The 12,583-nt window shown below is 43.1% G+C and overlaps 1 protein-coding gene across 1 annotated transcript in view; it reads right to left on the reverse strand.

Moving 5' to 3' along the window:
- The window catches only part of LOC107119848 (cytosolic phospholipase A2 epsilon-like), a 101,965-nt gene that overhangs the window by 30,538 nt on the left and 58,844 nt on the right, over positions 1 to 12,583 (reverse strand). The window contains exons 10-13 of the mRNA XM_015422460.1: positions 7,100 to 7,137; positions 4,800 to 4,935; positions 3,138 to 3,274; positions 624 to 846 (exon numbers count right to left, since the gene is read on the reverse strand). Coding sequence (XP_015277946.1) covers positions 624 to 846; positions 3,138 to 3,274; positions 4,800 to 4,935; positions 7,100 to 7,137 — 534 coding nt within the window. The remainder of the gene's footprint in view (positions 1 to 623; positions 847 to 3,137; positions 3,275 to 4,799; positions 4,936 to 7,099; positions 7,138 to 12,583) is intronic.

The following is a 12,583-nucleotide window of genomic DNA, read 5'->3' on the forward strand; positions in this document are numbered from 1 at the left end:
CCCTCCACAGGCTTTGCCCTGAAATCCCTAGAAATTTCCTAAACCAGAATTGGCAATCCTAGTCACCATAGAAGCATATGCCTGCTGCCTCATGCTTGCAGAGTGCTGAAAAGACATTTGTCTTCACTATATATTGTCACTAGTAGTGGTGGACTTTCCTCTTTGTCCCCAATCATCCTTTAATGGCAGCAGGTAGTTCTCACCAGAGAAATGCCTTGCCAAATACTGCAGTAAATAAATGAAGACAGCAAAGAATGCAGAGATTTAAGGAAAGTGGCATGAACACAGCATAGGAAGAGAAAGAACAACTTAACAGAGCTGCTGTTAATTCGTTGGAAGTGGAACTACAATTGTGGGCAAGAGTAGCAAAGTTAAAGTAATATAAACAAGAGGCAACCCTGCTTGGGAGAAGGGTTTTGCTTGTCATTTAGAGCTACCACCCAAAGTACGTCTAAAGTGAAAGTCAAAGCAATTTTTTTCTTGGGTAAAACAATAGCTTGATCACAAACTTGCTTGCCTTGTCCTGCAAAATCAATATTTTTATGGATAATTCTGTGTGCATTTTTTCTTGGCAGCATTTCATAGTTTCATTTTCTTTAACTTGGGAAACAGAGATACATTACCCCATTGCCTAACATTTTGTCAATGACAAGTCCCCAAAGATCAGTAGAACATGTTTTGTAGCCATCCTTTTGCCGCTGCTCCAATGCTTTACTGTACTTTTTTAAGTTTTCCAGGCAAAACACATTCAGCTTGCATTTTGTCATGTGCTTGCGAGCTTCTGCTATTGCTCCTGAAAGATCCTGGTGTGACCAATCAGCATGTTCATACAGGTTTGACATGGCCCTACAAAAAAGAAAAGGGACTGTTAAAAATGGTTGTTGAAATTAACCATAATTGACTATAAAAGTTAACAATAATGTTAACAATTTAGGTGTGAAAATCAATGAGTCTGACAGATTGATTCAATGCTTTGGAATTAATCTGATGGACAGGTAGGATTTTTCAATCAAAGGAACTTCAAAGCTTCAGAGAGTGCTAAGCAGCTTTAGAAACACAAACATTTTTATGACCAAGAACAATCCTCTAACAAATGGAAGAGATATTTTTATTACCAGGTGCAAAAAGATTGCTGCACTTTTCAAGCACAGAACTTTTCTTGGGATAGTTTGCCATCTTAATACATTTTTCTATTCCTTTGTATTTCTGATGGTATCCTGGAGCAGAGCAGCAAAGGGGCCATGAGACACTAACAAACAAACAAACAAACAAACTCTAAAGCTCTCCTTGGCTTTTTTACATTTTGGAGAAGTCTTTGCAAAACAGATTGTGGTGAGATGATAAAAATATACAAGTTATGATGTTCCTTACTCCTCTCTGTGGTATTTTTGTTTGTTTTTAAAAGAAGTACTGTGATGATGACCTTGAACTAGTAACTTGTTTGTTGATGCCAGTACAAATGAGCTGTGCTTACAGTAGGACTGCACCATCACTTAAAGGTCTGGATTTGTTTTACTGTTTACTGTTTACTGTTACAGTAAAGACACAGGAAATATACAAGAGGACAGTTTTCTCAAAAGATGGAATGGTTTATACCACACTGAAATAGTAATTATTTTTTTAGATACAATTGAACCATATGATTTAAAGTGCATTCTTAAACAGGCCATTGATTAGGGGCGTGCAATTTTTTTTTTAATCGGTATTTTTCTGTTCGGGTCTATTGGACCCTAAAGAATTTTGGCATTTCTGAAAAATCCTGGATCCCAATACCTATATGGTATTCAGACCTGGGATTTTTCAGACGTCCCAATTTTTGGGGGGTCCAATAGACCTGAGAAGAAAAATACTGGTTTAAAAAACATGATTTAAACTGCACTGCAGGAGAAGCTGGCCCCAGGATCTGCATGCCGCAGGGAGATCTCTCCCCACTGCATGCAGACCTGGCTGGGATAGCTTTTCCTGCAGTGCAGTTTAAACCGCAGAGCAGCTTCTGGGGCTGGCTTCTCCTGCAGCCCAATTTGAACAGTCTGCTCCCCCCAGCAGAGCTGATCCTTGGGCTGTCTTCTGTAGTCACTTTAAACTTTAAAGGGACTGCAATAGAAGCCTGACAAACAGCTGAGTGGTGGAAGCAATCTACTCCTGCTTCTCTGCTGTTTTAAGATCTACTGGTAATCCCCAAATATATCTGTAATTTCCCCCCATTTTCCCCTAGAAACATGGATAAATTTGGGAAGCCAAAATATATTTTCAGCTTGGGTAGATCTGAATGCACACCCCTACCAATGATTTCAATTCAGATTCGATTTAGATTTAGAAGGATCTAACTCTACTTAAGAATGTACTGCAAGCTTCTCTTTTCTAATGGAACATTTAGGTTTTTTGGGGAAAGACCACAAAAGAAAAGAATTCTTTTCTAGTCATATACTCAATAGCCTTAACCTTTATTCGTATTTAAATAATTTATAAGTAAATCCCACCCTTCCTTCAGAGCATTGATTTACTTTGACCAATTTCCCACAAGCAGCTGCGCCACCCTCGTTCTTCCCTTCCCCCCGATTATAATCATCAATTTCCCACTACTTGCTGTGTGGCCGCATTTTGTCCCACAGCATCCACCGACTTCCCCCTTGTCTTCTAGATCCTTGTTTTTTGAGAACGAGAAGATGCAGGGGAAATCGGGGGATCCTGCGGGTCAGAATGCGGCCATGCAGCAAGTAGTGGGAAATTGATGAATACATTTGGGGGAAGGGAAGAGCGAAGCCAGTGCAGCTGCTTGTAGGAAATCGGTCTTTTACAACAACTCTATGTGGGTCAGTTAGAGAATGAGATAAGCCACTTGCCCACTGCAAAGGACAAGCTTCATACGAAATTTCATCATATTCACCTACAAGCTCATTTATTAAATTCATATCCTCACTTCTACACATTGGCTCTTATTTCTTGAGCCCATACACTCTAGTGTGTGTCCCCCCCCCCCCTTAATCAGAGCTTTGGCATCTGAGCATATCTGTAATCTGCAAACCACCTTGGAGATAATTTGATCAAAAGATGGGATATGGATTGTTAAAAAGTGAGTATCTGCTATGTAAGGAAGACAGATTTGCCAAGGGAGTCATTCATTATACTGTCCTTACCAGGTGGAGCCAGAAGATCCAGAGATATATGAAAGACAATCTAACAGGTTCAATTTTTGTAGACCAAATAGGTTGCCATGTAAAGCTGTGAATGCTCTGGCACCACCCCCTGTTGCCATGACAGCCACCACTGGTACCTGTTGGGCATAAAGAAGTCAAGAAACAATGAACACTTGTGTACAATTAAAATTAATAATAAAAAGGAGAATATTGAGATGAGTATGAGACAATGCAAACCAAACGAAAGAATTGACCACTGCTTGTCTCATTATGGATACAAAATGCTGCAGCAGAGAGGGCACTATGAATTATTTTAAGTAAAGTTTTTTTTCCTTCTGCTTAAATTGGCCCTATGTAAACAAATCTGCTTTGACCCGGACAGCCCATGCTAGCCTGATCTCATTAGAGATTGGAAGCGAAACAGGTTCAGCCCTGGTTCATATTTGGATGGGAGACCACTAAAGAATACCAGGGTTGCTATACAGAGACAGGCAATGGCAAACCACCTGCAAACATCTCTTGTCTTGAAAACCCTAGGGGTTCACCATAAGTGAGCTGTGACTTGATGGGAAAAGCAAAAAAAATCTGGTTTCCTAGGTCTGAACTTTAAAATGCAATTTGTGTCCTGGGAAATTAAAACATTAATTTATATTAAATCAAAAACCACACCAATGTTATCTCAAATCACTTTTATTTACATGATTATATAGTAATTCTGATTTAATGTTTTTCTTCTGTGAAAAATATATATGAAATAATATAGATGGGAAAACATTTCATTGGTTTCGGAATGTTTTATTCCCACATAAGGATTTCCCAGTGGCCACAATCCTCAGGGTCAATGATGCCAGATGGGAGACAGGGATCAGGGACATGGAGGCAGCCATCAGTGACAATGTGATGGCACTTCTGGGAAAACTGGGATGATGTAACACCCCTCTAGGACTTGCTAGAAACTCTATGGTAAAACTATAGATATTCCAGAAATTCCTAAAGAAGACTGATATCATTTTCAGCTTTTCCCTGGAAATGCCATCACACTGGCAGCCCAACTACTTCCCCCCTCCCTGACTGCTGCTCAAAGTGGTGGCAGGAAACAGGAGTTGGCAGTGAGAATCCCCTGCTCCTACCCAGGGGCTGGCAACCCTACAATGGTGCCATGGGTAACATGTCTCAATGCCAATCAGAAAACAGTAGGTTTAACTTCTGCCTTGATTCTTGCTTCCTTGGGGATGGCCCATAGCTCAGTGGTAATACATGCTTTACAAGCAGAAGGTTCAAGTTGAAACCTCTGCTATAGCAGATAGCAGAGCTTGGAAAGGCAAACAACTGCCAGTGAGAGTAGAACACTCTGGGTCAGATGAAAAGGCTGAGACCAAGTAGGAGGCAACTTCATATGCTTATATGTTCAGTGCCTGACCAGTTGCCCTGGAGGGCCTATGAAGAAGACACAGAGAACAAGGCCCTTCCTCCTGATCCCACCACCTAGCTCTGATATTCAGAGGGTTGCTGTCGTTTACTGTTCCTTTTCTCTGTATATGGAGTTTCCCTTCAGTCACCATGGCTAGTAGTTATTGATGGTCCTCTCTTCTTCTCCATGAATTTGTCTAGCCCCCTTTTACAGTTCACACTGAATGTTTATGGGAGTTGTATCCTACACACCTCATGGTCCTTGAGATCCTTCTCTAAGTGGAGAACCTTTTTCAGGGCAGCTGCAGCAATCCTCTTCCGCTTCTGTACCAGTAATATTTCCTCCATACATAATTCATAGCCCAAACGTATATCTAAGTCTCTCGGCCTTACATATAGGCCAAGGACAAAACAAACAGTATATATTATTAATAATGCAGAATATGTTACAGAACTACTTAATTGTTACTAAGAAAAATATTCTGAGACAGATCGTGCCCGTGCAAGATGTGCACAACACATTGAAAAGTCAGAAATAATCATATGACACATAAATCTCAATATTCAGCACGTGTACGTTTATGAAAGCCACTATGTACCTACACAGAGCTAGATTCTAGTCCATTAACACTTTAGTGACCAACAAGTTTTTTTGTATGTACACAGTTAATAATGAGCTGCACTGAAATCTCTGAAGCTTACAGGCAGTATTCTAAGTCTCTTTCATTTCAGTGTCGTTTACTGTTCCTTTTCTAGACTGTACAATCAACTTTAGTACAGCACATATCCTCTATCCTCCATGTCATCATGGTTGCTTGCAGAAGAGACACACAGTCTCTCCCCAGCTCACAGCTGACGACTTCGTTGCTTGCTTTGGTTGTTGCCAGAAGTGGCCTGACCATTGAACTCACTAAGAAATTTCCTGGTTGGCCACTGTCATGCAGGGGGAGTGCAAGAGAAAATCTCTTCTTACAGCCAAGGCCCGGAGCTGCCTGCATTCAAGCCGCAAAAGACCCGTCGGATAGGCAACTGTGGATCAGCCTCTTAGACAGGGCCTTTGGTGCTGGAGAACTAGCTGATCCAGCAGCTGAACCCTCCTACTTAGAAGAAGAAGAGTTGGTTTTTGTACTCTGCTTTGCTCTACCCTAAGGAATCTCAAAATAGCTTACAATCACCTTCTCTTCCCCTTCCTCTACTTATGCAGGGTTTTTCAGGCTCCTATGCCTACCAGAAGCCTTGCTTAAGAAGCGGCACTGTAGCCCTGCTTAAAAGGGCAGAGTGACCAAGCACATGCAAGGAGAGCAGACACTGGCAGAGCACAGAGGGGGGAAAGATTAAAAAAATAGTCTACTGTGCTATGAGCAACATAATCTCAGCTATAGAACAAAGTTAGAGTCCAATGGCACCTTTAAGACCAACAAAGTTTTATTCAAGGTGTGAGCTTTCGTGTGTGCACACACTTCATCAGACAATGAAATGGAATTGCATATTATAGTTGTATATATAGGGGTGTCTTGTTAAATTAGCATGCAAAATAGTGAAGATTTTTTTAACAGATCAAAAGAGTGACAAGCTGGGTTTCTGGTTATCATCTGTTTGGGTTCAAGCGGGGGGACAATATAGTTAATAAATATGTCAGAACTGGACACTGATGTGCCCTAAATTGTGAGAATCTCAGCTATTTCAGGTGGGTGAGTGGATGCCTGTTCCATCCCACCGCTATTTCCCCAATATCCTGTGAATCCTCAGCTCCCTTCAGTTGTACTCTAAAAAGGATCAAGAACACCTCACATATTCCAACGATTTGTATATTTACTCAGAAGCTCCATCTTCAGTGGGCTTTACTCTCACATAAGCATGCAATGAATGGTAGTTTTATAAAGCAATCCAGATGCCAGTGTCACTGGCTTTAGTACTGATGTAATGCATTTTCACCAACACTGTAGCGGCAGTATTTTGCATCTGCTGCAGGCCTGTAGTCAGGATTTTTTTTAATTTGGAGGGGCCTTTTAAAAAGTGGGGTGGCAGTGAAATTTGCAGCTTGGAACACAGGTGAATTCGCAGTTTGGAGTGCAGGCACACGCAGCCTCCCCCCACTTCTTCCCAAAAGTCGTGGGGCCTTGGCAGGAAGCCAGGGCAGGCCCTGGGAGCCCCACCGTAGCTATGGGCCTGATCTGCTGAAGTTTCTGAGTCATATTTAAAAGGCAGCCCCACACAAATCACTTTATAGTAGCAATATAGAGATCACTCAGAGATGGATAACAGTGGACAGGTCTTGGTTTTCCAGTGGAGGGCACAGCTGATGAATCAGCCAAAGCTAAAAAAGCCACAACCACTATACAGGAATCCAGAAGCATGAAAGGACCCAAAGACAGCCTCAAACTGCAAACTTCATCTTTCAAGAAGAGTAGTCAAGCCTTTCCCTGGATTGACTCTCCATTCCCCCAGAATCACATTATTTTTGTCTGGACTAAGGCATTTCTGGTGGTAAGAAAAAACTAAACAGGCTAGGTCCTCTAAGTGAAAAAGAATGATGTAAAATCATCTCTTACCAATCTTGTAACTTCATAGTTAAATCAATAGTTGTGTTCTGAGGACGAAACCAAAAAAGAAATATTGTTAGTATGGAAGAGATTTGGGGACTACTTTATCTTCCTGTCACAAATCCCTGGGGGAACAGAGGCAGCTGCCGCTTCTTCCTTCTCATCTACCTACTCATGCACACACACACACACACACAGAGACACAGTCACCCTCTGACTATTAGAGTAGGCTAGCAAGAGGTAGATTACCTGTTTCTTATACAGTGTTTAGTTTGCAATAAAGATATAATGAAATACTATCATATATAATTATTTATGTATGCTGCAGAGGAGTGGAGGAAGTAATCTGCTTCTCCACACTTGCTTCTCCAGCCATTGCAATCTTCCTCCCCCGAATCTGCAGCAGCAGGCTGTTAATCTCTTACTCAAAGGAGGCCATAACTTCATAGTCTATCTCAGCAATCATTATATCACAGTTTCTACAACACCTTAAGATCTAGCTAGTACCAGATCATTCCCCATTTCCAGGATATAAATTCACCTCCCCGACAACAAGGATGACCGGAACACAATGTTTCCATATTCCCTATAGCCACAGACAGATCTAGAGTTCATTCCTTCATTAGGAATATATATATTCCTACTTGTATATATATTCTTACTTGTATCTGGCAAAGGGGGCTTTACTGTTGAAAGCTTATACTCCAAAAATCTTGTTTTTATAAAACTTCTACAATACTAGATCGTTATAAATAAATGACATAATCGTATAGGCAACTACAAATGTACAGGCACAAAGAGAGCTGTGGTAGAATGATGTCCCATGGTATTGTTTGTAGGCACATGAAGCAGCAGCCTTGCTAAAACTAAGCATGACTTTTGTGGTCAGTATAAGGATGGGTGAACTTCTCAGAATCTTATATTACCTTTAATTCCATAGAAGAAAGCCTGGATATAAAGGCAACTAATAAAATGCATAAATAAATGAAGGAGAATGAGAAGAGGAGGAGGAGGAGGAGGAGGAGGAGATTGGATTTATACCCCATCCTTTCCTACCCAAAGGAGTCTCAGAGTGGCTTACAATCCCTTTCCCTTCTCCTCCCCACAACAGACACCCTGTGAGGTAGGTGAGACTGAGACAGCTCTCTTGAGAACTGCCCTTGAGAGAACAGCTCTGAATGAACTTATGACTGACCTAAGGTCACACCAGCAGCTGTATGTGGAGTAATATAAGATTCTGAGTGGGGAATCAAAGGTGGTTCTCCCAGATTAGAGTCTGTGCTCCTAACCACTACACCAAACTGGCTCTCAACTTGTGATGTTGGCTTAGATCCACAGTACATTTTCAGGAGAGCCAGATTCAAGTCCAGTAGCACTTTAGAGATCAACAAGATTTTCACAGTAAAAGCTCTCAAGAGTAAAACCTCCCTTTGTCAGATACAAGTAGTAATGGAGATCCCTGTACCCTTATATCCTAGTTAGAAACTGGGAGGGGTGTTGCAAAGAAGTCAGGATGTAAGAGTACAATACAAAATATATTCAGCTTGATTAGAGCAGGAGAGAAATGCTTGGGGGCAGGAAATTGGCATCTGTGGTGAGATAAGAATCCTATGTCCCTATTCAGCCCTTGGGGGGGGGTCATCGTTCTAAATTGGTGAATGAAGCCAAGTTTAGCTATCTTTCTGTGATATAAGGCACTCAAGGATCTCAATTCCTACTTATATCTGACAAAAGGAGCATTGACTCTTGGTCAGAGCCCATTACAAAATCTTGCTGGACTCTAATGTAATTCTTCTACTGCAGACCAACACATCTAATCTCCAGAAACTAAGTGCATTTTCAGTAACATAAAAGATTTCTGCCAGCAAAATGCAGCTTGCTGGCCTTACAGCTTCCACTGCAGCCCAGAAAAATCCCTAGGGAACTCCCTAGGAACACCATTGGGGGAGAGATCAGAAAAAATCAACTCCCTCTTCCATTAGCAGACATTTTTCATACGATTCAACACAATGTGCTAACACATCAGTGTGGTTTGGTGCTACTATGATGGAGTGACAATCATCCCACAAAAGTCTACTTCTTCTCCAGGACTCTGAATCAATTCTTTTGATTTGGGCCACATGCTAATCCAAGTGATTGCCAGCCAGTCAGAGCCCATGGAACTCCACTGGATGGGAGGGGTTGAGCCAACCTCAGCTTAAGAAGGAGGAGGGGAATTTGTGGCTCTGAATAAGAATGTCAGTCTAGCTATGTTTTTATTTGGCTTTTAATTAGGGTTTGGGGTTGACTTACGGAAGAAAGCTTGTTTTAGTGAGAGAAAGAAGCATCCTGTTAAGGACCCAACACACCTCACTTATGTGTACAGGTTCTGTGGGCAGGAGCTCTCTGTGTTAAATAAGTAACATTGAAACTTGAGAGGATCCGGTCTGTTATAGTAATAGATCCCATTAAAACCTTGTAAACTGAGGTAACCTGTCTGAAGAAAGAAGAATCATATCTATCCTTAGGGTTTATTTATTTCACTTGAGGCTCAGCTACAAAGCAGTATCCTTATTGGGGAAATGTGTAACCTTTGGGAGTGAAGCTGAGAGACTGTTTCATTTTATATATTCAAGCATTCCACATGAACGTTTGCCCTAATAAATACCTTATTTTCTGTTAAGTAAACATTTGTTCTTCATCTATGTCTTGTCTGTCCAGTCAAATATCTATGTAAAAGTGATTTCGACTTACTCATAAATAATTGCACCATTATTTTATCAGAGACTTTTAGGGAGCACACAGTTTACATGCTACTAACCAATGTTCCCTCTAAGCTCCACAACTGTGAGCAAAAATTTTACCGTGTGAGAGAAAAAAGCTAGAAGCATTAAAGTTGTGAGCGAGTTTACATTTGACTATTAGATTATTTCCATAACCTTGTAAAAATCTCAGAATGAATTCGTTTAAACTATATGTAAACTATATTTTAAAAATAATTTAATACTATAAGAGAAACCTGGCTCCTCCGGTTGCCTGCCCTTCCGGCCATGTGGCTGGAGTGCCACCTTTGCCTCCCAGCCAGAAGGATGGGCAGTCCCACTTGGGCAGCAATGGCTGCATCCAGGGCCTAGGGCAGTGGCTCCAAGAAGTAGTGGTGGCAGCCCTTCAGTGCGGTGGCTGACGGCAGCGGTAGATGGCGGTGGCAGTTCCCAGACAGCAGTGGACGATGGCAGCAGTGGCAGCATTGGGCAGCAGCAGCTGAGTGGGGTGGAGTTCAGCAGCTGACGCAGTGCAGCACGGCAGCTGAGGCGGCGGCTGTGGGCGGTGGCACTGAAGGCCATGAGAGAGGGTCCAGGGGCTGTTAGCTCCCAATGGCAGGGCATTGTGGGGCAATTCGGGCGCTTTTGGGAGTAGGCTCAGCCCGCTCATGTTAACTGGCCAAGGCTGTGGTTACATGGCAACTGTACCACGATTTGTTCCCACTGTAGATTTGATCAGGGATATTTTTAAGTGGGTTCAGATGATCACACATCCCTTACCCAACCACTTGCATTGCACAACAATGCTTCTTTGCACGTGTGCATATGTGCATATGCACACAATGGTGAAAGGCACGCAGGGGGGGGGGACCACCGGAAGAAAGATGTTCAGATGACCTAATCACAATCATTGCGAGAAATGGTTGTCCAGAAAGGCAAAATTGTGGCGTCAAAGTGCAAATACCTGGAAAGTACTTGATTTTCCCAGTGTTGGAAAACTCGCTAGGGAACCAGGAGGATCACACAAGTGATCCCACTGTGGTATGGGAGAAGGATGTGGGCGTATGATCAGCAATTTTAAATGCAAGAGGGAACAGCAGTGAAACCCAATCAAAATGACCATGTGACCACGGCCCAGGAGGGTGGCTTGGGCGCTCATGTGTGGCAGCACTTTGGTGGGGGCTTCCCTTCCCTTCTGTGGATGTTTTGGTTGGGTTGTGCACAGAGGGGTGTTGGGGCTCCTTTGGCCAGTGCAGGTGGGGCATGGTGTCTTCAGCAACAATTTCACTTTCAGTGGTGGCCATTTTGTACATTGGGCAGTAGCCATTTTGTACCTACATAGTTCCAGGGCTCTTTTTGTAGCAGGAACTCCTTTGCATATTAGGCAACACACCCCTAATGTAACCAGTCCTCCAAGAGCTTACAGTAGCTCCTGTAAGAAGAGTAAGAAGAGCTCTATAAGCTCTTGGAGGATTGGCTACATTAGGGGTGTGTCACATAATATGCAAAGGAGTTCCTGCTACAAAAAGAGCCCTGCATAGCTCCAAAGAAAGGCCAAGGGGAAACAACCTGCCCCTAGGGCTCCAACCAAGAGGCCTGCTCCTACCCTCTCCTCTTCAGAGGATGAGGGTGAGGATGTAGTGCAGCAAGCCATTTTTGATAGGCTGCAAGCACTGGAGCAGGCTAGAAGAGTTTCCATACTTCACCCACAGGCAGGGGAGGGCACGTCCAGGAGGAAGGAGATGCAGTCTTCTTTCAACAAGTGTTTCCAAGCTGAAGTACTGACCACTTCCAACAAGTGTTTCCAAGCTGAAGTACTGACATTTATTTTTTCTTGAGAATAGGTCTTCTTCTTCTTCAAAGAGTGGCTGCACAGATGTCTTGGCAAAGGATTCTGGGGCGAGGGACCCGTCAGGGGTTCCATCACAACAGGGTGCAAATGTGGGCCCTTTGGCATCTGTGGGTAAGTAGGATGCTGTGCCTCATACAGGAGCTGCTTGGCCCTGGGGACCTTGGGGTAGCCAGTCTGCTTCTGGTCCAGCAGCGCCTGGTCAAGCTAACCCTATGTGGAGTCAGCTTCCTGGGCAGCCTTGGGGCTTTCCATACATGCCAGGTAACCCTCAAGTGGGCCTGGGGCCCTTGTGCAGGCAGCCCCCAATGCATCTGCACATGGTTGGGCTTTCTCTACTTAGAGTAGTGTCACATATGCATCAGTTCCCACATCGGCCCTCCCTTTTGGGAACTTGGCACTCCCTCTTGGGGACCATCTGTTGCCAGCCACTAGGGAGAAGATTTGCAGAGGGAAATATATTGATCTCTTTACCCTCCTTTACCATGAATTGGGAAAGAAGGACAAGGAGGACATGGATGATAAAGACAGGGAGAAGCTAAAAAAGATGAGGGTTGACAGAACCTAGTTTATACAGGAGTGATATCGAAGGTTCAACCCTGGATGGCTGCATTATTATTTCAGTATTTCGATATCATATACAAGGGTTATACCGGATTTAATGGCCCAGCCTGGTTAGAATATGATGAGGAGTTCAGGATGAGGGTTTCTATGAACCCCTCTCTTCATTGGTATCAGGTACACCCACAGTTGTGGCTGTACGTTATGTTCCCAAGTCGGCCAAACTTGGGTAATGGTTCACAGTGGCCACCTCATCCACCGCCTCACAGCTACTTCCACTACCCGCAGTTCTGCGTTGCAGGCAGTTCAACCCCGCCAGCTTTGCTGGGAATTTAGATCACA

This window comes from Gekko japonicus, unplaced genomic scaffold (genome assembly GCF_001447785.1).
Source record: "Gekko japonicus isolate JY-2015 unplaced genomic scaffold, Gekko_japonicus_V1.1 scaffold1214, whole genome shotgun sequence".
In the NCBI taxonomy this organism is placed as follows: Eukaryota; Metazoa; Chordata; class Lepidosauria; order Squamata; family Gekkonidae; genus Gekko; species Gekko japonicus.